Source organism: Bombus vancouverensis, unplaced genomic scaffold (genome assembly GCF_051014615.1).
Source record: "Bombus vancouverensis nearcticus unplaced genomic scaffold, iyBomVanc1_principal scaffold0045, whole genome shotgun sequence".
Taxonomy (NCBI): domain Eukaryota; kingdom Metazoa; phylum Arthropoda; class Insecta; order Hymenoptera; family Apidae; genus Bombus; species Bombus vancouverensis.
The window spans coordinates 241,238-264,750 of NW_027468936.1; the positions used below are offsets into that span (position 1 = coordinate 241,238).

At 40.8% G+C, this 23,513-nt stretch overlaps 1 protein-coding gene, 1 long non-coding RNA gene and 1 pseudogene across 6 annotated transcripts; 1 reads left to right on the forward strand and 2 right to left on the reverse strand.

The window, feature by feature from the left end:
• The first annotated feature begins 474 nt into the window (after positions 1-474).
• On the forward strand, positions 475-9,299 carry LOC143304654 (organic cation transporter protein-like). Of its 4 annotated transcripts, none has more exons than XM_076627157.1 (10): positions 493-727; positions 3,553-3,748; positions 4,078-4,336; positions 5,306-5,498; positions 5,605-5,710; positions 6,443-6,546; positions 6,612-6,826; positions 7,222-7,397; positions 7,856-8,063; positions 8,843-9,299. In XM_076627157.1, coding segments are annotated over exons 1-10 (1,515 nt in total). In that variant the 5' UTR covers positions 493-671; the 3' UTR covers positions 8,845-9,299. The 4 variants fall into 4 exon arrangements, with proteins under 4 accessions (XP_076483274.1, XP_076483272.1, XP_076483271.1 ...); XM_076627158.1 differs by having other exon boundaries at positions 495-727; positions 5,375-5,498; XM_076627159.1 differs by lacking the exon at positions 7,222-7,397 and having other exon boundaries at positions 475-727.
• On the reverse strand, positions 5,080-7,305 carry LOC143304665 (uncharacterized). The gene is made up of 3 exons (XR_013061321.1): positions 7,168-7,305; positions 5,437-6,840; positions 5,080-5,219 (listed from the first exon to the last, which is right to left on the reverse strand). It is a non-coding gene; the product is annotated as an uncharacterized LOC143304665 (long non-coding RNA).
• LOC143302424 (carcinine transporter-like) lies at positions 9,049-23,051 on the reverse strand (annotated as a pseudogene). The gene is made up of 8 exons (XR_013061312.1): positions 22,771-23,051; positions 15,960-16,170; positions 14,859-15,137; positions 14,231-14,241; positions 13,902-14,116; positions 12,962-13,137; positions 11,863-12,035; positions 9,049-11,781 (listed from the first exon to the last, which is right to left on the reverse strand). The product of XR_013061312.1 is annotated as a carcinine transporter-like (transcript).
• Positions 23,052-23,513: the final 462 nt, after the last annotated feature.

Genomic DNA, 23,513 nt, shown 5'->3' on the forward strand with positions numbered 1-23,513 from the left:
TTTATATACAGATAAAGAAAATCATCGTTTATATCGTCGAGATATCACATTTATATCATTTTAAAAATAAAAATTCTTCATCAAAGCGAAGAACATTTTCATAAAAAATTACGAACAGAATATCTCGATTCTACAATCTACTGTAAACAAGATAAGTATCGATAATGAATAAATCTTGACATTGAATTTTATTCAAAAAGTTTTATTCAAAAGTGATATCAAATAATCCGTAATGACATTTATTACTCCAATCATATCAGTCAACTACTACCTACCGCGTAATACGCGATCGATTTTCAAACGCACCCTCCCCGCCCCCCCCACCCAAATAGAGTTTCCAGTGTAATTCTGTTATTCTTGAATCTTCGGCTTCTTTTTCATTTTTTAGCTCACTTTAAAATTTCTTCTGGCTTCAATTGTGCCACGATTTAAAGTTTTCCGTGTATACGTTTAGGACGTTACTGCGTGCGGAAATAGTACAGAAGGCCTCTAATTATACCGTCTACAATATTATTTATAGACTTTGAACCATATAGTACGTAAGTATGTAATTGTATATCTGTCGTGGTTCATTTTATCCTTCTCTGTTGCGTGAACCAGCGGTTAGGAGCGACACTAAATCAAGTGGGAATGAAACTCGTTGAAACAACGCTAGACATGGTAACGGATCCATGACTGTGCTTCTGTTATTACCAACGCCAGTAACGGTTAAACCTATTGCATGTGTGTAAGTTGGAAGTTACGTACATAACTTATGCACACCCGTTGTGTGTTTCGCGATCCCATATTTCTTTTAATTTGAATTTTATGAAACTTTTTGTTCGATAATTGATGTGCCATATTACATCCGTCACATTCAATGTTATATGGTGTAATTTCTTTAGTTGTGGTGTTATGTAAGTTACGAGGTCATTCCTGTGTTTGGACATGTGTTTGGAATGTAGTGTGTATCTTTCTCTTCGTATGTACATACTGAGTAGAGACTGTCTGTCTTTCGCTAGAAGAATATTCTGCATATAGTTATTTACTGTTCTTGATATTTGATTTTGGAAATTTAATTTTCGCTTTGCTTGTATCTTCGAGCGTAAGGTGAAATTTGTACAGACATATCTAGTAATTTGTTAATCGTACTGTTCGAAATTATTGTGTGTGTGAATATTTCGGTGAATATAAACTACGAAAACCTGTCCTTGATTTTTTATGGTAACAAAGCAGTCTTTTCAGAAGAAACAATATTCATAAATCAGTCCCTTCGCAAAAAGCTAATTCTACGAATCTTGTTAGAAGAAACCGGTTGACGAAACTACGTGTCCCTTCAGGAGAGGTCTAATTTATAGAGGTAGCTTGCAAGAAAAAACCAATCTCACAAAAAGCTTGAGCATTCTTAATTAATCCTCTTTAGAATTCAATTACATTTATGCCTTTTGTAAATATTAATTCTAAAATAACGATGCTCACATTTCTAACCTACAGAGTATCAACAAATAACATAACGCAATTCCCCATTTCAATTAAATATGAAAAATATACTAGAGTCGATCCAAGATCAAACCCGGTAAAACAAACGACAAATTTACCTGAAAAGTCCACTGAATTCGTTTGAATACATCCGTTATTTAAATTGCAAAAATCAGTTGTGTTTCAACGTCAATTTTTAACACCGTCCATATATCGCAATTTTAGTACGCGACAAGACGACAATACAATTCATTTCAACACCATTGAAAAGTATGGCTGGCTTCGGACAACCGGTTTCCGGCGTGGCGCCACTATGCTTTGGAGAAACAAGGAAATACATATGTATGCACCTTGCTTTTTGTGAGACAGAAGAACTCTGTGTCTCTGTTCTACCAACGTCGCTGTTGCGACGATTTGCCGCAAACCTAAATGGAGTTCGATTAATGGCAACGCGAGCACGTGGTCCTCGATGTCCGCGATCGGAAAATCGTGTTTTCCAAACTATTTCTAGTTTCGCCGGTTCCACTGTCAATCAACGTTTCTTCCTTTGGTTCCGTTTCTCTTCGATTCTCTCCTTTTTTATTGGCAAACACGTGTCACCGAGTATCGTGTTCGTCTTCGCTAAGCAAGCTTATTTCATCATATTTGTACAAGACTTCGTGAACATCGGACGTTTTTCTCCTCTCTTTTCGAATAAGAAAATCCTATCGTTGTTTAACTAACAATTGCATTTCTTTAAATGGAAATGTGGTCGTGTCTCCTTTATATTTTCAATTAGCCAGGGAATTTAGGTTTATTGCCGTGGAAACTTGATCGGTTGTTTACGTAAGAATCTGCGACTCTGCTTCATCTTCGAGGAAAATTTCATCGAATACAATCGTTTCACTCAATGATTGGATCAGTCGAAAGGGAGATTCCGTGACTGCCTGTATAAATATTGATCATAGTGTCTCTTGAAGGGAAGCTGTACCAATCTTGTTGATTTAACTACTGATCCTACTTTATCCTCGAGAAAAATTACTTACTTTGATTGTTTGACCATTAATTTTAGCGTTTCTTCGAGGGAAACAGTGTTGATCGCTCGAGTCTGCTTCTTTCTCAAGGTAAATTGTATTTACTATTTGCTCGATCAGCTATTTTATTTTCTTTTCCCGGAGAAACCTTGTTTCTCGCCTGTTTGACTATCCGCGCTATTTCTTCTTTGAGATAAACTGCAGCGATTATTCGTGTAATCAACAAATCTACTTTTTCTTTCTTTACGAAGGAAATCGTGTATTTAACGAAATCTCGCTTGTTTAGTCATTGATTCCGCTAACTTTTCCAAATAAATAGTCGATCATTCGCTCGATTGCCAATTCTAATTTTGCTTCGAAGCAAACTGCGTTGATTATTCGTATAACCTTTTTAATAGAAACTGTTTTTCGCCTATTTTATCGCCAATTTCCTTTTCAAAATAACATGTATTAATTATTCGTTTAATCGCAGATTTTATTTTATTTTATTTCTATTTCTATTTCGTTTTATCATCGATTTTCCGCCGTCTTCAAAGAAACCCACGTGAATTACTTTAATTGCTTTTTCAAACTAATTTTATTTCTTTACTTTTAAATTAAGAAGCAGCAACGAAAATGCTACAATAACGGAAAAATTCTTCGGTTATCTCCACAAAGAACACGAAGGTATCGAACTTAGTGTATTGAGACATTTTGTTCGTTGGAAGTTAGTCGACGACATTTGGAACGGAAAGATACATTTGACATGATTTAGTGTGACGTTGAGAGAGAAAAATGGTTTGATCGAGGGTGCCCTTAATTACTAATTTCATAACTTGCTGTTAATCGATCTGACAGTGATATTAGTGGATGTGGTTGGTAGTGCCTGATTAATCGTGATCGATATTTTGAACAAAGAGCAACGAGAAACGATCGCGATTTCTGGAATTTCTCGAATTTTCGAACATTTCGAAAATTATTAGAAAATATTGTAGAAAAATTTCACGATAAGATACAAGATATTTTTGGATTACTCTGTCTGGACTTTGGTTCTTATTTTAATAATTAAAATGATTAATCATCTATCGTATGGGGTGTTTAGGATTACGATAGCGATTCCAGTGACGAACGTTTATCCCTATTACGAACAATGTCAACGGAAGGACGTAAACTTCACAGAGCTGTTGAAGAGCGATAAGAGCCTGAGCTCATCGGGCTTCCAAACAAACAAAACGATAAAATGTACTCAATGGGAGTATAATTTTACGCAGATTCCATATCCTAGTATAGGAACTGAGGTGAAGTATTCACATCGTTGTCTGAATCGCATGCTTCGAAATTCTTACACTTCTGCTGCGTTCTTTGGGTCATTTCCGATCTACTCTAACCTTGTTATAGTAAATTTCTTAAGTTTAAAGAAAGTATAAGACGATAATTGTTAGTACGGATAATTCCTCGTTCCGATTTTACGCGAACGTTTTTTTCAGAGCATAAAGAACTCTTTCATTCATCGAACTGCGAGCAGAATCGAGATATAAAAATTCGAAGACCGCAGCAGGATTAAAATTATATTCTGAAAAATATGAATCTGGTTTTTCGCTGACTAACTCTTAACCTTGGTGATTAGCTAGATTGGGTATGCGACCGAGAATACCTCGTATCAACGGCGCAGGCCATCTTCTTCTGCGGATCCATCATCGGTGGTTTCCTAGTCGGTTGGATCGCCGATCACAAGGGTCGTATCCCAGCTTTAATGTTCTGCAATGGTATCGCCCTTTTTGCCTCCATTTTCACTGCCAGCGCAAATAGTTTTTGGTCATTCGCCGTCTGTAGGTTTCTCACTGGACTGGCGTTCGATAACTGTATCAACATTCCTCTGATTATCGGTAAGCCTTCTACGAAGTAGAAAGTGCGAGAGGTTCGACCGATAAGCCAATGTTTCAGTCACGCGAGAGATAACGTTAGTATGAAGTCAATGTTTCTATTACGTGAAAGATGATGTTGCGTGAGAAATTTTTGATGAATTGTTCCTCGAAGATAATTTTGACGTTGCTGTACTCGATTGAACTATACGGTTCGAGTTCTTGATTCAAGAGCTTTTGCCACCACCAGAGATGAATATATTGATTTTGTTATTGTTAAAGATCGTTTCATCGATTTTCATGTCGTCGAGGATAGTTATATCTTGATATTCTTAAATCGAGTTATACAAGGTGGTTGGTAACTGGTGGTACAAGCGGAAAGAAGTCGAAAATATAGAATACAAATTTTTTTTTTTAATTCTTCCATCGAGACAACGATCTACAGTGAGATCCGTTATAACGAGACGCGATAAAGTGCACGCGTATCGAGCGAAAATTCAAAGTCGATTTTCTCGAAAACAAAGCCTCGAACGAAAAATTTTTATTCTATATTTTCGACTTCTTTTTTCGCGTAGAATCACCCCCTTTCCGCTTGTACCACCAGTTACCAACCACTCTGTATATTCGTTCGAAATGAAAATTATCACAAAATTTTCAACACGTAATTCGTTTAAATACGTTAGAAGCAAAACACGTGCATTATGTAGCGCTTTTTGTTATACGGACCAGCTCAAACTCGGAACATTCACGTTTGCAGAGTAAACGGATTAATTTAAAATCGGAATTATATTTATAATCTTACAATTATCCTACAATTATGTTGATGGTATCGTTCATTCGGCTCGTCATCAATTGCTCCATATTAATAATAACCGGTTTCACTCGATAAATCTTCCATGTTCTATTACTGCAACATAAAGAATAATCGTCGTTAAGTATCTTGATATAATAATCAGTTATTCCGAGAGTTATCGACGATCAATTATCCCACAGTTCTCGAATATATGGCTGTTTCGAAACGAACGTTGGTCGTGAATATCGCCTTTGGCGTATACTTCGCAGTGGCCAGTACAATTTTACCATGGATAGCCTATTATATCGCGAACTGGAGATATTTTACTTACGTTACTGCCATACCGCTGTTATCTGTCGCTATCACACCGTGGATTCTTCCCGAGAGCGCCCGGTAAGTAAACTCCTAATCGTTCGATTATTCGAATTCTCAACTTGCGCTTTGAGATTTATGCAAATTTACTTATCGATCCATATCACTCGTATTTTCTCTGTTCAAGCTGGTACGTTTCCAACGGGATGATGGACAAGGTTGTTGAGAAACTACGGAGAATAACTAGGATCAATCGTAGAAATCCAGACTCGCGTATTTACGATATATTAGTCGTAAGTTCGATCAAATAGAATTCTAGAAAGCTTACGCGAAATCATACGGTACAGTACTTGAATCTGTGCTGACAGATATATTTGATTCACGTCGAAAACACACAGACTCGCGAATGTATTTTAACATGCATAGACAGGTTTTAAAAATGAAACGCGATGAAAAATGAAATATGAAATGAAACTTGACTGTCGCGATTCCATTGTGGTATTATATCGATCTCGTACAAAATTTGAAGTAAATCTGGGAATTTATATAGAAATTATAAAATATTTACAATTTATAAGTACAATCGGGGATAAAAATAAGCTGCTATAGTTAATGGAAATAGATGTGAAGAAAGTATAATCAAATTAGTATCAGCCTCATATACTTGAGTTTTATTTATTATATTTCCTTCTAATAATATGCAGATAGTTCAGCAAATGATTGAAATGAATTTTTACATTTTCTCCACTAATCCACTTAGTTTTGTTCCCGACTGTATTTCGGATCAAAAAAGTATTTAGTCAGCCAACCACCCATTATATTAATAAATCTCGATATCAAAAGCCATGCCGACTAATTCCATAAAACAGAATGCAAAGTGCCACTGTTCGTGCTATCTATTAATGACGAATAAAATGAAAATAAAATTTCTTTTCAGTGTGTTATGAATTTTGAACTGTGTAAGGGCTAAAGGCACGACTCGTATTATATCTTTCGTTAATTATTCTCGAAATAAATTCTTGCAGAGTAACATGGAGGCACCGGACAAAATTCAAGAATCAGCGACGCTGCTCGATCTGTTCAAAACGCCACGGTTGGCGAGAAACACTATTCTTCTAGTTGCATTCTGGCAAGTATAAGATACGAGTTCATGTTGCGAGAAAACCTTCATAAATAACCGATACAATCTTGTAGGTGTTTCACCCTGATCCCGTTCGACGGTCACGTGTATTCATTAAAACTTATCCAGAGCTCGGTGTTCGTGTCGTTCTCGATCGCCTGTGCCACAGAACTTCCAGCTGGGTTATTACTCGCCCTGTTGCTCGACCGATGGGGTCGTAGACTCTGCGGATTTCTCACGATGGCAATGACCTGTGTACTCAGTATCGCTGAACTTATGCTGCATTCCAGTAAATATATCGATCTGTTTATTAAAGTAAAATTAAAACGATTATAATGACGTATTATTGAGAAAAATCTGAAATTAAGTTTATGATGAATGTAAAAGAATTTTGGCAACTTCGAAGGTATTAATCTTGGAAAATAATTATTTTGATGGAACTAGAATTTAGGAATTATTAGGAATTAATTTAGTGGCGAAATTGAAAGAGGTGTGCACATTTTAGAAGCAATAATTTTCTATATGTTGGTTTTCTAGAATTTGGAGATTTATAGAAGTTTAAAGTTTGTGTGAAATTTTAATTTGATTTTGATTAAGCTTCGATCGGACTATATTTTTAATTAAACTTACAATCAAGTATTGTGTATCCAGGATTAATTTTGTATTTTTTAATTTATTCCCCAGTGCTCGCGAAATTAGTAATGTCAATATTGTCGCGATTCTGTCTGAACATGGCAGCCAATGTTGGTCTTCAGTATGCAGCAGAACTTCTGCCCACGCCAGTCAGATCGCAGGGCGTATCTTTCATTCATATTTTCGGAATAGTTGCACACTCTTTGGCGCCATATATCACTGACTCGGTAAATAAATATTTATACTACTATTGTTGTTACAACATTTTTGAAACACCGCTAAGTACATCCACGTTCAACTTCTCTTTAATTTATTCCAAAAGATACAATAAGCGCTATTAGAAATTATGAAAAAGTTCTCATGTAAATTTTCTCATGAAAATGTAAAATAGTTTTTTTCTTACCTTAAAACAAGTTGTTTCCTGAAGAAATTAAATATTATAAAAATCTGATCAAAATATTTCTCACTTTCTAGAAAGCCCGTTTTGGAAGTTGCAACCAACGCTTTTCTTTAACTGATCTTTAATCAAAAAATTGAAATTTAAAATAAAAAATGATGGAATAACTTAAGATATGAAACTATATTGGTTGAAACTTTCTAATGAAACTTTTTAAATGAGAAATACTTTGACCAGATTTTCATGGTATTTAACCTTTGCTCATATAAATTAATATTTGTTCATTAGGCTGCAATTTGGGAGGGATTTCCAATGCTCATTATCAGCACGGTGTCCTTTTTTGGCGCTGCACTGGTTTTGTTCCTGCCGGAAACTGTCGGCCAGAATCTTCCTCAGACTATCAAGCAAAGCGAAGAATTCGGAAGGGACCAACATTTCTGGTCGTTGCCTCGCTACCATAAGACACACTTCAATGGACATCAACACTATCACTCCTGTGAACGATAATTATCTGATTTTTAATACTAATTCAATTAAAAAACACGAAGGAGGATTCGTGTTTTTTTAGAAGTAACAATATTACAAGCGGATCAGTCTGACGATTTTTGTATGAGAAAAAATCGGAACATATTATTTTTCTATTCTCCTACATTAATTTTTATTTTTATCGTTTACGTTTAAGAATTTGTAAGCCTTAATTCTAAAAGGAGCGAGCTTAGAAATCGTGTTCCTATATAATTTTTATTATTATCTTTTAAGAGCTTTTATAATTTTAATGCTAATTTTCACTTGCGTTACGCACGTTCGAATCGTTCAGCGGTTGGTGCTAATTTGATATTCAAAGATATTACGTAGAATAATATCGAAAATGTTACGTAAATTAATAATTACGTAATTTATTAATTACGTAAATAATAAATTAGGGAGATTTAAATTTTTGATTCCTTTAATGTTTTTAACATTTTTTACTGGAATATATTGGACAAAATCTTATTTAAAAAAATAGTACGTTTAGATAATTTTTCTTTGTGAAAAGAAACAGTTTTATATCTTTTGAACGATTATCCACGTATTTTTAACGATTATTTATCTATTCGTTATATTTTTTTGTACGATTTTAAATAACGTACAATATTAATAAAATCCAAGCTTGAAGACTTTTTAAATTATTGTTATAATTTCTTCAGCACCAACTGCTGGACTTTTATCTATCTAAAACGAGTTGTGCGTACATTAAAAAAAAAATAACTCTAATTGACTGTTTCTATGGTTTAGGAAGAAGAAAAAAAGAAAGGAAAGAATATTGTAAGCAAATCGTGCCATCGTATGACGATCAGTGTTCGTCGTTGTGCCAATAACAACGCAATCAATCTGAAGAAACCTATTCATAGTATTCATAATCATCACTCACGTATACATTCGCGTATACACTCACGTCCATAAGATTGATTCGCCGAATAAAACTTCCATAAACCTTAATATAAGAAACAATTCTACTTTTTATTTGCACACACATCGACGAATCCCCCGAACAAAAATAAACTGCTAAATATCTCTATAATTAAATACATTAATGCTCGATGATCCTCGTTCATCATTATACGTCTAATCTAACTCCATCCTATAATTAGGAGTTCTACGATAACGATCACTTATGTTACAATGTATTAACCCTTAACAGCCGAACTTAATTATAATTAATTATAGAAAATGAAATGCTTCATTATACGGATATTTGAAGTAATATTCTGTATTATACAGGGTGTCTGGTAATTGATACTGTGATAACCAGTGGTTAGTTAATGTGGTTAATAACCAGTGGTTAGTTAATGTGGTTAATAACCAGTGGTACAGAATAATACTATGTGAAAGGATCTGTTGAAAATATAGAACGAGAGATTTTCGTACGACGTTCGAGAGAATGAAATTCTGAAGCTTTGTCAACTCGTGTTCACACGACATTCACGAAACATATTCAAAATTTATTTTCTCGAAAATACGAAGAATCATCAGTTACGAAACACTCTGTACTATATCACATTATTATATCAGTATCGTATTGATAAGAAATGTCGATATTATAACTCCTTAAGACTCCCTTAATATTTATTTGCGATTCAGCTTAATATGTATTGGCCGTGTGTAATTTCAAGATTAAAAATATAAAAGAATTCATTCCTGATTACGATATCGTACATGATTTACAAAATCATCGACCGTCAAGGGTTAAATGAGAATTCTCTCGTCCAGAATTATTTTCCAGACGATCGAATTATTATCCATTGCATCACGAGGATCGAACTAACTTGTAGCCTTGAACAATTATGTACAGTTGAATCTCTAGCGTAGGAATATTTCAAAGAATCTCAGGTTTTGAGGAACGATAGCTGATATTTGCAACGAACAATAGTATGTCTTTTTAATCGGTAACTGAAAGCAGGGGCTAGTCTCATAAGTACGCGAATGATTCTAACGATCGAATGATTCTAGTTGCTAGAATCATTGTTTAAAGGTGGTATAACGGAGATTGTGCGCTTAAGACGAACAGGTCGGAGGATCGAAAGGAACGAGATTGGAAATATTCGCGTCTCTTCACGAATCAGAATTTTACTATTTCTAATTGAACACGTGACGGAGTTTCGATCTGTTTCAAGTAACATTTAAACCTGAGCATTTTCAAAATTAACTCATTATCTATCAATTTTTCTTCTAAAATTTGTATATAATTCTATAAATTATTTACTGCTTTTTCCACTGGATTTAAACAGAACAATTTCGGAAGAATGTCGAACATTATGTTAATATCCTTTGTATTAAAAAAAATTCCTGCTTAAAAAGATCCTACAACTTTCATTTTATAATCTCAATTGGGTATGATGGTAGCTAATGAACGCTTAGCAATTAATTGTTTTAATGCATTCCATTTTATGAATGATCAGTAATTACGGATTCAAGGATACTTATTAGAAGTAATATTCTTATTATATCTAAATATATCAAATAGAGATATTTCTCGTATTAATACTGAAAGATCATAAAAAAGAAAATATCATAAAAGAATTTCAATCTTGATGTTTCATTAGAATAATATATATATATGTATGTATATATTTAAATTAAATAACAGAGATCTCAGAGTTTTCAAAGCATTCAACATGTTGATGCATAAATGGATGATGAAAAAAAGCCACGTTGATCGAGCGAACGCAAAATACACTTCGGTTTAAAAGTCGATCGAAACTCTCATTTCAAGTGTCGGCGATTTATGAATCACCTATATTGATACAAAGGCGATTCGTAATAAAGGAGACAAGTTGAAAGCTTGACAATGCGCGAAGACAGCTCTCTTTTTGTGTTTCGAGTCTCGTGGCAATCCTTTGTTATTCACGGTATTTCATAGTTAAATCAATTCAACTAGAGTATTCCTTCAACGAGAAAAGAAAAAAAAGAGCAAGAAGAAAAAGATATAGATCTTTCTTTTCGATTTTTAAAGCGAAAGATGCATAAATACTATGGTATATTATTTCCTTACATATCGTTTCCTTTAATACGTATATCCAATACTGAATTTAATTGTACATTTACATAAGATACTTGAATCGTTTCTCATTTCCAACACTTTACCGACGTTATAGTACGCGAAATAATTACATCGCAATATGTGAACGCAACGTACTTTAAATGCCGCGTTCTTAATTCTTTAAATTTCTTCACATTTTTATACAGTCATTCCAATTAAAAAAAGATACACTTTAAAGAAAATTATCTTGTGTGCAACAAAGCTACTTCGTCGATGAAGCGTCAATTAATTGCTTAAACGTATACCTTGTGTAATTTGACGATTCTTGTCTCTTTCACTGCAATAATCGATACTTCCTCCTAGTTTCTCTCAATAGCTCTCCAATCTCAATACGTTCGTAATATCTTAACATCTAACATCACACGCACACGTTTAATAACTATATTTACAACGAATTTGGCAAGTTTCACGCCACTGGCAATTTCATGTCACTGACAAGTTTCATGCCATTGACAAGTTTCATGCCACTGGTAAGTTTCACGCTACTGGCAAGTTTCATGCCAGTGGCAAGTTTCTCGCCGTCGCCAAATCTAACCGCTATAACCTAGTACAATCCATTTTTTGAACACTGCCAGTAAACGCTGGATTTGAAAGGCCTTTCTTCTTTCTATAAGATTTTTTCAGCATTTTGCTCCTGTCAAATTGAAATAATCGATTATTAGTAAATTTATATTGACATAAGGCGGAGGAAGAATATTATAGAATCTATACTTACGAGGATATACACGGAACCCACCAGAAACTTTGTTCCTTGCCGAAGTCGTTACCCTCCTGTAGGGTTTCTGGTAATTCCTGGTTCAACGTTTCTGGCAAGCCAAGGGTCAGGAAGGCGTGTCCAAAAGACAGCAAACCGAGGGCAACCAGCGGTAAAGATGGATCAATGTCAGCCTAAATTAAACGAAAAATATTCTCCCTTTTATACGCTTCCCCTTATACGCCTTCCCCTTATACGCCTTCCCCTTATACGCCTTCCCCTTATACGCCTTCCCCTTATACGCCTTCCCCTTATACGCCTCCCGTTATACGTCTCTCGTTTTACGTCGCCCGTTATACGTCTCCCTTTAGACGCCTCCCTCTGTGCGTCTCCCGCTATACGTCTCCCTCTATACGTTTCCCTTTATACGTCTCCCTTTATACGTCTCCCTTTATACGTCTCCCTTTATACCTCTTTTAGAAATAATAGCGATTAATTCCGCTTTCCGCTAATTCCTTAATTTCCCTTCGATTTTCGGGAAATAAATGGATACTTCCATAAGTTCATTTTCGGTAATAACATTACACAAATAATAGTATACTTTGAGGTAAATTTATAATTCAGAACAGAATAACTTACACAATAATCGAGAGTGTCCTCGCAAATATTCCTCTTCGTATTTTCTGTATACTTAATATTTTTTTAAATATTAATAAAGAATATTGGTTAAAGACAGAATTTGAAGAAGTTGTCAATATACAAAGGATCATTGGTGTTACCTGTGTAACGAGATTTTGTAAACATTCGTTTCATTTAGAAACGAAGCTATAGTGTAGTATCGCAAACCTGTAAATAATTACAGACAATAGAAAAGTTACATTTCCTTCACAAAAAAACGAAACGGAGGAAAATATATCGAAAATCTATCTTGTTTCCGTGATTCGTAAGATCACAAGAAGAATCCATGGCCGACAAGGAACATAATTTTTCTACAAATTAAACCAACTTAAAAAAACGTATTTCAATAACAGATAATATTAGTGGTAAATTAAAAAAGAGGTTGAGTAATTTTCGGATCGTAGAAATACGATGTCGTTAACAGAAATTTCGATTCACTTACCAGATAAATAATGTAAGGTCCCAAAATGTGGGCGATATAACCGATGATATGGATCAAAGACACGCCCTGAGCTCTCACCACAGTCGGCAGCATTTCCGCTGCATATTGGAAACCAATATTCGCGGCGATATTCACCCCAAGACGCGCTATAATCGCCATGGCAACCGTTGTCGAACCTTGAATAAGTTGAGAAATATGTAAATGCCACGATCGCCGCATTCCACGCACGATACATACGCCCGATGCGCGCATGGTCCAATTAAAAATTAAATGTCATCCCTGTCGAGTATGTGACGTTGAGAAATAAATGTCAATCGTTAATGGAATAGGATTTAAAGGCGAAAAAGAAAAAGAAAAGAAGAGAAGAGGAATATTTGTATAAAAAGATTTTATAAGATTCGATTATTATTAATACTAAGTAAAATGACCGGATTGTATAATTGTAAATTCTCTATAATATGATTTTAAATAATACGGGTCTATATTATTATGTCGTTCAAGTCTGTTGTCTATAAACGATAAAAGAGAATTCGAAGGAAAGTTTTGTTGCAAGATGAGGAAATAAAAATAGTAAATTGTTTTATAACTACAACGTTCTATTCTAAATACGGATTAAAAAATGTCTATTTTCCACTCCTTAATGTCCTTGAAAACGCGGATATCCCCTAACGCTACCGCTTATCTCCTTACTATCTAACAAAAACATTATTCTTGCATCAAGCACGAGCTTTCATTTCTCAATCTCCCAAAGCTTTCGCCGGAGAAGCTTCAGAAAAGCGCTTTTTAAAACGACCGTCGATCGATAAAACCGGATTTTTTCTATAAAATTCACCCCCGCTTTCTCACTGCTATTCACACGTTCCTGCTATTTTATTGAATAATATCGATTGACAAGTCATTTATCAAGAAATAAAAAAAAAAGAAAAAGAAAAAATGTTACCAGAGGGGGTAGCGATGGCAACGAAGGAGAAAATGCCACAGAGGAACATCGATGCGAAACCCATCCATCGTCTGCCCCATCTGTCGAGGAAAAGGGCGAGTAGAACAGCGGCCGGAAGTTCCGTGAGGGACGCTAAAGAGAACGACGTGAAAACGTCGGGGTCCAGAAGTTTCATGTTCCAAACGTGGCCGTCGAACACCCACACCATCAGTAACCTAGAAAAAAATCAGCCGAGTCATACATAAATCACGCTGGACTTCAAGATCGTTTATTAATCCTTCGCATACTCGTTCCCTCGCGTTTGACGTTTATCGATGCTAATTATATACTTAAGCAGGTTCTTAATGACCCATATAAAATGCCCCATATACTCTCTTAATGTTCATTCGAGTAGTTTGTATGTAGTTTATGGTAATTTGTGTCTATTTTAATACTGGTTTTATAAAGACAGGGAAGTAGCGTCGAGGCTGATTTGTAACTTGGTTGAATTAACGGTATAATATAATTGGAATATCGCGAGGCTGAGAGTTAAGAACATATTCTTAGTTAATTTTATTTTAGGAAATGCAGGAAGATTCAGAATTATCGTAGTATTAAAAACAAAGAAAATATAAGAAACGTAAAGGAAGTATAAAATTGAATACCTTTCCTATCTACAGGGTGGTTGGTAACTGGTGATACAAGCGGAAAGCGGGTGTTGTACGCGAAAAAAGAAGTCGAAAATATATGTCGGGTTATGGTTAGAATTTTGTAACAACTCTTCACGTGAATTAGCCATTGTTTCACAAAGTCGAGATTATATTTACACGTATGTACAGGACTATCACAAAGCTTAACAAATAATAAGTCTAATGAATAATAAGTTTAACGATTATAGTAATAGTTAATCGATACCGGTGCCTCATTATTAGATCATAAATTATAGTTTTCCTATTCTCAACAGCTTTTTCTCTCTTATAATTTTCTCGATGACTCACCGATAATGAAAAGCACGTTGAAGCAGTTATCGAACGAGGTACCGACGACTAATCTCGCCAGACAGAAGCTCCAGAAGCTGTTGCAAAACGCAGTGCCGACAGACGCGATGGAACCAACCGCGTTACACGCAACCAACGCCGGAATTCTGCCACAATGGTCGGCTATGTAACCGAATATTAAGCCTCCAAGAATGCTGCCGACGAAGAAGGCCGATTGTGCTGCTGAGCCGAGGAATGCGTGGTCGCATACCCATTCCAGCTGAAACAGAAAAGGGAGATGCTTTATGATTGCGGCTAGTTATGAAAAAACACCGCGTGGTTGGAAAATCGATAGAAGGTGAAGAGAATAAGGAAGACGACGAAAGGACGAGTAATAAATTCCGTAGTTTTTTAATATCATCAGAATTGAGAATCTGAGTCGTAGGTTAGTTAATTGTAGTCTTTTGGTAATATTTTTAGTAATAAAATAGTAGAGGTAGTTTGCATAATTCTTGGATATGATTAGAGAATTTGTCATAGTGGAAGGAATATAAATTTGTTAAGTAGAAGATAGTATCTCCCGATTTAAGTAGGACTTTTTTAGTAATAAAATAGCAGAAATAGAAATTAGAAATAATAATAATAACAATAAATATTCGATAAAAATTTCTTGAGTCGTAAGAAGTTACCAAATGCGTATTTATACGTTCAATTCGAAATATCTGTCTATTGTGCAGTTGTAACTTTCACTTTCCGATTTATGCCATATTATATGAACGGATTCATGTTCGTGATTCAATACGCCGAGACGTACAAATAATTAAGGATGACAAGGTTAATTTTATGTTCCGCTATAAACGAGCTCTGTTAAGATGCAAACAGCATAACAAGTAATTACACCTACGTCTAAGTTCGTGCAACCAACAAGGACTTCTTTTATAATGACTGCATTATATGCTATCGTCAGCAGCTTTACGAAAGACCGTAAATATTTATAGAACGACGGTTCCAACAGTTTTAATTTAAATAAAAATTTGTTAATCGGTGTCGAAAGTTTGAAGTTACTTTATATAAAGAATATAATTTTCTCTTGTGATTTTACCTCGACAGCTATAGATTTGTATGGTATCATCGTGTGATTAAAGGTCCATCCATATTGGCATGGTTTTATTGGCCAGGATGGGTCTGCCTCTCTGATACCACTCTCCAATATGTCGGTATAGTTCACATTGTACATGTTACATCGCGAAAACGAAGTCGCACCTTCCGCCAGCAATTCCTCACTCGACGCTGGAGGGATCGATAGTGCAATCCTACATAAAACAAGAATACGTTACATTAATGGTGATGAAATTTGCAAGAAGTATTTTTAAGAATACTAATTTTCGTTTGATTTTCTTATCGTTTTTTAAATAACCAAGGAAAAATGACAGCAAATGGTAGAGAGAGGGAGAGAAATTGGAAAAATAAGATGAAAATTCTACTCAAAAGTGCATAGTTTTTAATCCTAATCTTAAATTAGTCCAATTCCTTGAAACTTAATTCGAATCCTGTTTAAATAAAAAAAGTGACAAAAGTAATATACATAACAATATAAAAATCTATAATAATTTCTCTAATAAAGAATAACGACGATATCAGTAACAGTAATAACACATTATCTTTAATAGTGTTTACATTTTTGCATTTTAAAATTTTCTGTAAAAATAAAATTCGCATAAAAATCCGCGGCCTACTTATTATTTATAAATCTGCTGTTTCAAAAAAAAAAAAAGAAAAAATCAAAAATGGGAAAAGTGAAAGAATAAAGTAACAGGAAAACAAAAGTACAAAATGCAAAAGAGGAAAAGAGACAATGACCGTAAAAATAGGAACAAAGGCAAGAGCTGGAAGGACGATCGTCCCGTATCTATTGCACTCCGAGGCATTCGAATTGTGTTGGGATTTAATTACCGATCGCTGCACGTATCGGTGAGTCTATTTCCAGACAAATAAACGGTACGCGGGGAGATTCGAGAAATTGTGCGAAACGAAAAAAAATTTCCTAGCCGATCAGTTCGCGGAACACGTAATGAGAACAGCCACAACGGCGGACATAGAAGCCGAACTGATTCGCCGGGCCGCCGAGGTGGCCAAGGCTGCCGAGGCACCCCGCGGCCACAAGGGCACGCAGGGGAAAACCCTGAAGGAGGCGGCGAGAACCATCACCGCGGGCGTGACAGAGTTAGTGAGGAGAACGGACCCTGTCACCGACGCACTCGCTATAGCGCAAGGACGCATAGCAACACTGGAGGCGGCGGTAGAGGCACTCCGAAAAGAGCCGGCCTCGCGCCCCACCGCGGATGAGAGCAGCTACAGGGCGAGTCTCGCTGCAGTCGAGCACCAAGTAGAGGAGATGAGATCCTTGCTGCACCGACTGGAGGAACAACTGCAGGGAACAGAAAAAGGAGAAGGAAAGGAGGTCGCTCCTGCCGCGAACACGAGAGGGATGGAGCCTGGAGCCCAAGCGCCTCAGCGCCCAAGGGAGGCCGAACGGCTGTCACCGAATGGCAGACCGTCGGAAGGAAAAGAAGAGGAAAGAAGAAGGAGGCAGGGAGAAGCAGCCGGCGAAGCTGATCCCCGAGACAGGGGCGGAGAGCCAGAGGAAAACTCCGGAGAGTGGATTGGAGAACGCACGAAGAGGGGGAGGCAGGGGGCCCCTCCCGCGCGCACCGCGAACGTCAGCGGTAACAATCATCCTGACGGACAAATCGAGCCAATCCTACGCGGAGGTGCTGGCTGCGGCCAAGGACAGTGTCTCCCTGACCGAGCTCGGCATCAACACGATGAGGATGCGGAAGACCATCACCGGAGGTGTCATCTTAGAGGTCCCTGAGGACCAGGGAAGGGAGAAGGCCGCAGCGCTCGCAGCACAGCTGACGCGGGCTCTGGACCCGAACGAGGTCCGCGTGGCGACCCCCTTCCGAGCCGCGGAGGTAAGGGTGTCCCTGATAGACATAGCGGCCACCAAGGTGGAAATCCAGAACACCCTGGCGAGGGAGAGCGGCTGCAAGCCGGAGGACATCCGGCTGGGAGAAATCCGCCCCGCCCGGAACGGACTTGGCACCGTATGGATACGAGGCCCTGCCAGTGCAGTGAGGAAACTGGCCCAGGCTGGAAAGGTCGCCATAGGCTGGTCGACGGCGAAGGTCGAAGCCATCGAACGGAGACCGTTACAGTGCTACAGGTGCCTTGGGATAGGACACACGGGTAAGACCTGCACCGCCAAGGAGGACAAGGGGCACCTGTGCTTCAGATGCGGCGAACCAGGGCACCAGGCGAGAGCATGCACTACTGCGAGCCCGAAATGCCTGCTCTGCGAGGCGCTTGGAGCACCGTCGGTGCACAGGATGGGGGGACCGGCCTGCGCCCCCTCGAAGAAAGGAACGAAAGGAGCCGCCCGCGGATCCACGGCTGCAAGAGGCAGCGAGAAAGGCTCCTCGTCGCAAAGCGACCCTAAGCCCGCGAACAAGGAGGTAGGCGCGGAGGAAGCCACAAACAAGGAAAGAACACTAAAGAACTGATAATGCGCATCCTCCAGACTAACCTGGGAAGGTCAAGGCGAGCACAAGACCTGCTCCACCAAACCATCCTGGAGAGCACGGTCGCCCTAGCGGTGGTGGCGGAACCATACAGAGTACTGGATGCCCCGGAGTGGGTCGGAGACACGGACGGAATGGTTGCCGTCACCTGGACATCAACGCCCGGGGCGTTCGCCCACGGAGCCCTGCTGGAACGCGGCAACGGGTACGCCGCGGTCGAGTGGGCAGGGATGATGGTGGTGGGCGGACGGACAGCGTTCGAAGAATTCCTAGACGGAGTTGGCGACTGCGTCAGGCGACGACTCCCCCAACAAGTGCTCGTCCTGGGAGACTTCAACGCGCACTCCACGGTATGGGGGAACGCCAGGACCAACGCGTGCGACCGCACGCTATCATACTGAGCCGCGGGACTTGGACTTCTGTTAGTGAACAGGGGCTCGACCAGTACCTGCGTGACGTGCAGGGGGAGCTCCATTGTTGACATAACATGGGCCTCCCCCGAGGCATTCAGGCGGATCTCAGGCTGGAGAGTGGCCGAAGGGGTCGAGACGCTGTCAGACCACCTCTACATATTCATGGAGGTGGACGCACCTGGACCTGGAATGCCGACGACAAACGACGGGCGCGGCCCGCCGAGGGGGAGACACGCGCGCCCACCACCTAGATGGAAAATAAAGGAGAGGAATGAAGATCTACTCCGGGCGGCTGCTATAGCAACAGCTTGGAGCTGGGAGGCCTCGACAACGACGACCGAAGCAGACGTGGAAGAGGAGGCCGAAAACCTCCGCCAAGCCATGACTGCAATCTGCGACGCATCCATGCCACGAGCCACACCGGGCACGGTGCGAAGCAGAGCAGTTTACTGGTGGAACCCCGACATCGCGGAACTGAGGACGAGATGTGTCCGGGCCCGAAGACAGTACCTAAGGGCCCGCCGCTGGCGACGACGCGACGAAGAAGAAGTCTCCTTGCGCTACCGGACGTACCGCGCGCTACGGCGCTCGCTGCAAAGGGAAATTAAAAAAGCGAAGGACCGTGCCTGGTCCGAACTGGTCGAAACAGTCGAGTCGGACCCATGGGGGAGGCCATACAGGACGGTGACACAGAAACTACGCGCGAAGGGCCCCCTGACAACGGCGGAAATGGAGCCTGCGCTGCTGACGCGGATCACCGGAACGCTCTTTCCCCCACAAGAAAACAGAGCGGCGGAACGGCCACGGGAAACGACACGACCGCTGGAATGGAGGGACGACTGGGAAGTCACGGAGGAGGACATATGGGAGGCAACCAGAAGAATGACCGCCCTCAACGTGGCACCGGGCCCGGACGGAATCCCTGGCCGGATCTGGGGGGAAGTGATGGGGGTCATGGCCCCCAGACTCCGGCACCTCTTCACAAGATGCCTGAGGGAGGGAGTCTACCCCCGGGCGTGGCGGACGGCGAGGCTGGTCCTGCTCCATAAAGAGGGCCGACCGACGACCTCGCCGTCAGCGTACCGGCCGATATGCCTACTGGACGAGGTCGGCAAACTACTCGAGAGGGTAGTCGCCGCCCGCTTGGAACGACACATAGCGGGGCAAGTGCCAGGTTTGCACGAAAGCCAGTACGGCTTCCGGAAGGGGCGCTCGACGATTGACGCGGTCAGACGCGTACGAGCGATTGCGGAGGACATGGTCTCCCGGAAAGGCGTGGCGCTGGCGGTTTCCCTGGACATCGTCAACGCGTTCAACACCATGCCATGGGACAGGATAGTGACGGCTCTGGAGCACTTCGTGGTTCCCAGCTACCTCGTCCGATTGATCCGAGCCTACCTCGACGACAGGTGGGTGTGTTACACCAGTAAGGAAGGAGAGTAAAAGCGATCCGTCGAGCGTGGCGTCCCGCAGGGCTCGGTGCTGGGCCCCATACTATGGAACGTTGCGTACGACGAGGTACTACGATGCCCGCTACCCCCAGGCGCGGCCATAGTATGCTATGCGGACGACACCCTAATCCTGGTCGAGGGTCGTGGCTGGCACGAGACGCTGCGCATTAGCGGAATCGCAACGGCCTGTGCGATCCGTGCCGTGAACGAACTGGGCCTGAGAGTCTCCCCTGCGAAGTCGGAGGCCACCTGGTTCTTTGACAGGAAGAGGCGAGGGACACCATCGCCCGGCCTATGCATAAACATGGCAGGTAAAACCGTCCGGGTGGGATCACAGTTGAAGTATCTGGGACTCACCATCGACAGCCAGTGGACGTTCGAGCCGCACTTCGACTCACTGATCCCGAAGGTGTCAGCGGCTGCCAATGCCCTGTGCGGCCTACTACCGAACATCGGCGGGGCCGGAGACGCGGTGCGCCGACTTTACGAGGGCGTCGTTCGGTCACGAGTGATGTACGGGGCCCCAGTATGGGCGGACGACCTGATGGCAAGCCGTCGCAGCATTCTGCTCCTGAGAAGGCTGCACAGAGTGACCGCCATCAGAATCATTAGGGGATACCGGACGGTGTCTCACGCGTCGGCGTCCACCCTAGCCGCGTCCCCCCCCGTGGGAACTGCGGGCGCTGGCGCTCAGAAAGAAATACACCCGCCGGAGAGAATGGCACCCGGGAGAAGACCCCACCGAGCAGGCGGCTCCAAACGACACAGGAACCGCCGAGGAGGACACATGGAACCTGTGGCGATCCCAACTGATCAACGGGAGAAGCGAACACCGAGGCGCGGATGCGGTCCTACCAAACTGGGAGGCATGGAGGAGCCGCCACGGCCTTCCACTCACATTCAGGATGACACAAGTACTCACCGGACACGGCGTGTTCGGCGAGTTCCTGAAGAGAATAAGGCGAGAGACGACAGACATCTGCCACCACTGCGGAGAGGGCAGGGACACAGCGCAGCACACCCTGGAGCTCTGTCCGGCGTGGGAGCTGCCCCGCTATACCCTGCGGCACGCCATAGGAGAAACGTTGACCCCCTCAGCGATTGTGGAAGCGATGTTGAGAGGGTCACAGGAATACAAGGCCGTCCGCCTCTTCTGCGAGCGAGTTATGCTGGCGAAGGAGTGAGCGGAAAGGGAGAGAAAAAAAACTCTCACCCCTGCAGGATAAGACGATGGAGAAGGATAGCAGTCAGATGACCCAGAGCCGCCTCGCCACCACCCCAACGGACTATGACCAGAAGAAGTGACAGCGCTAGGGACAACGACCTCCCCCTAACGCCTACTCAATAGCCGGCTCGAACAAGAGAACGCGAGAAGGGGATGCAACTGAAGTTAATTCATAAGAGGTTCCTAGAGCACCCCTGTCACGCGCATAAGATGGTCATCGTGGAGTTTTAGTCGGTAGGAGTCCGACACTACTCTGCTGTTACGCGATTATTGCAGCAGCGGAGTGTCCATGAGGATTTCTCCACGTACAAAAAAAAAAAAAAAAGTTCGGGGAACACGTGAACGTCTAGAATCTGCCGGAGGTCGTCGACCAAACTGGTTTCCGGCGGGCCTCCGGAACGCTAAGAAATCGTCGATCTACAAAGCGATAGTTTCGCCTTGGCCAGGGTGATTCAATGGAAAACAAGCGTAACGAACGATTTTCCTCGTTGACGCATCGTAGAAAACCAGATCTCGCATGCGTCGTCAAGAATGGTAACACGATTCGTTGGAATCGTGCCATCCAGACTTCCTATCCTTTCACCGGTAATTCCTTACGTTCTTGAAATAGAACACGTGAAAAAGACGTTGATAATAGTATAACTATGGAATCGCGATTTCCAACTATTTTTATCTCGTCGCAAACTGGTTACAGGTATCTCCCCCACTCCCGTACGACACGATATTTACATATGCATTTACATATACAACGCGATACCTGGGTTTTCCTGATTCAATAAACACAGTTGTTTCGTGCAAGTTATCAGATATTATATTGTGGTTTTAAAGAAACAAATTGTCGCGATGCGATACGTTATCACAGCTGAGAAAATGGAAATCTCCGTGCAAGTGGAAGATTCTGTCGTCGAGAATATTTATTGCGACCTGCATGGAAAACAAACAGGCTTTCGAGAAGCCTGGTTTAAACTACGTGCACGTGACTTGAACAGATATGTACATATGCATATAAATTGTCTCCTATAGAAGGTGGTTAATTCTAGACATCGAAAGGAACGTCTTTAATGAAAACATGTATTGATTTGTTATACGATCAACATGATTATTGACCATTTCGATCTGCCCGAGCTGAAAATGTCTATCGCGTAACAGGGTAAATTCGAACATAAAGAAACTATGTAGGATCGTTCGTTACGTATAACTCAATAATTCAAATAAGACAAATTGCACATAAAGTGTCACTTACTTTTGTTTGTCTGTGAGGTTCCATCGTTCGAGTTCCGGAACGGTACACCAGTGTTCAGCTGGCAATAGCGTGATGAAGAACTGCGTGAAGTAGAGGAACGCGTAGACGAAGGTGAAGGAGCATGATAAAAAGGAACCATTGGTAGCGGCTGGCCTCGCCAACGTACGGTAGTATGTCGTCGAAGGTTTCGATCTTCGGACGTTCGCCCTCCTCGGCTTTTACGGACTCCACCATGACTGTCATTATCTCGATATCTGCGAATCAATGATCCTCGCTCACCTACTTAACTCGAATTACACGTTACGAGGAAACTAAGTTTAAGGTGAATGGGGTATTATTAGGTCGTCGAATAAATTCGTGTTGCAATGCGTTCATACCTTTTTATGTGTTTTACGAATACAGATCGATAAACGATCAAGGTGATCGATCTTATGATATACAGTGGCTCACGGAAGTACTCGAACACTTTCATATCACGAAACGTTCTATAATTTCGTTAGCACTCTAACGAGATACGATTATCGAGATTATAATAGTAAAATTTGGAATCAATCTGAGATTGTATATTGAAGATATATATACATGAGACAATGTATATATATTTCGCAAATATATATGTTAAATGAAAAATTAATATGTATATAACACATGATGATGATTTTACTACGTACATCGTGGCTTATTATTCTTATTAATTTAGCGAATAATTGACTGCTCAAATACTCTGGTAATTTTTATATATA

Excerpts from the sequence above, each read along its gene's own strand:
- LOC143304654 (XM_076627156.1), top strand. The coding sequence starts at position 672 with ATGACTGTGCTTCTGTTATTACCAACGCCAGTAACGGTTAAACCTATT. Across the intron at positions 6,547-6,611 it reads ATTCTTCTAGTTGCATTCTG|GTGTTTCACCCTGATCCCGT; the intron begins GCAAGTATAAGA and ends ACAATCTTGTAG. Across the intron at positions 7,398-7,855 it reads CGCCATATATCACTGACTCG|GCTGCAATTTGGGAGGGATT; the intron begins GTAAATAAATAT and ends TTTGTTCATTAG.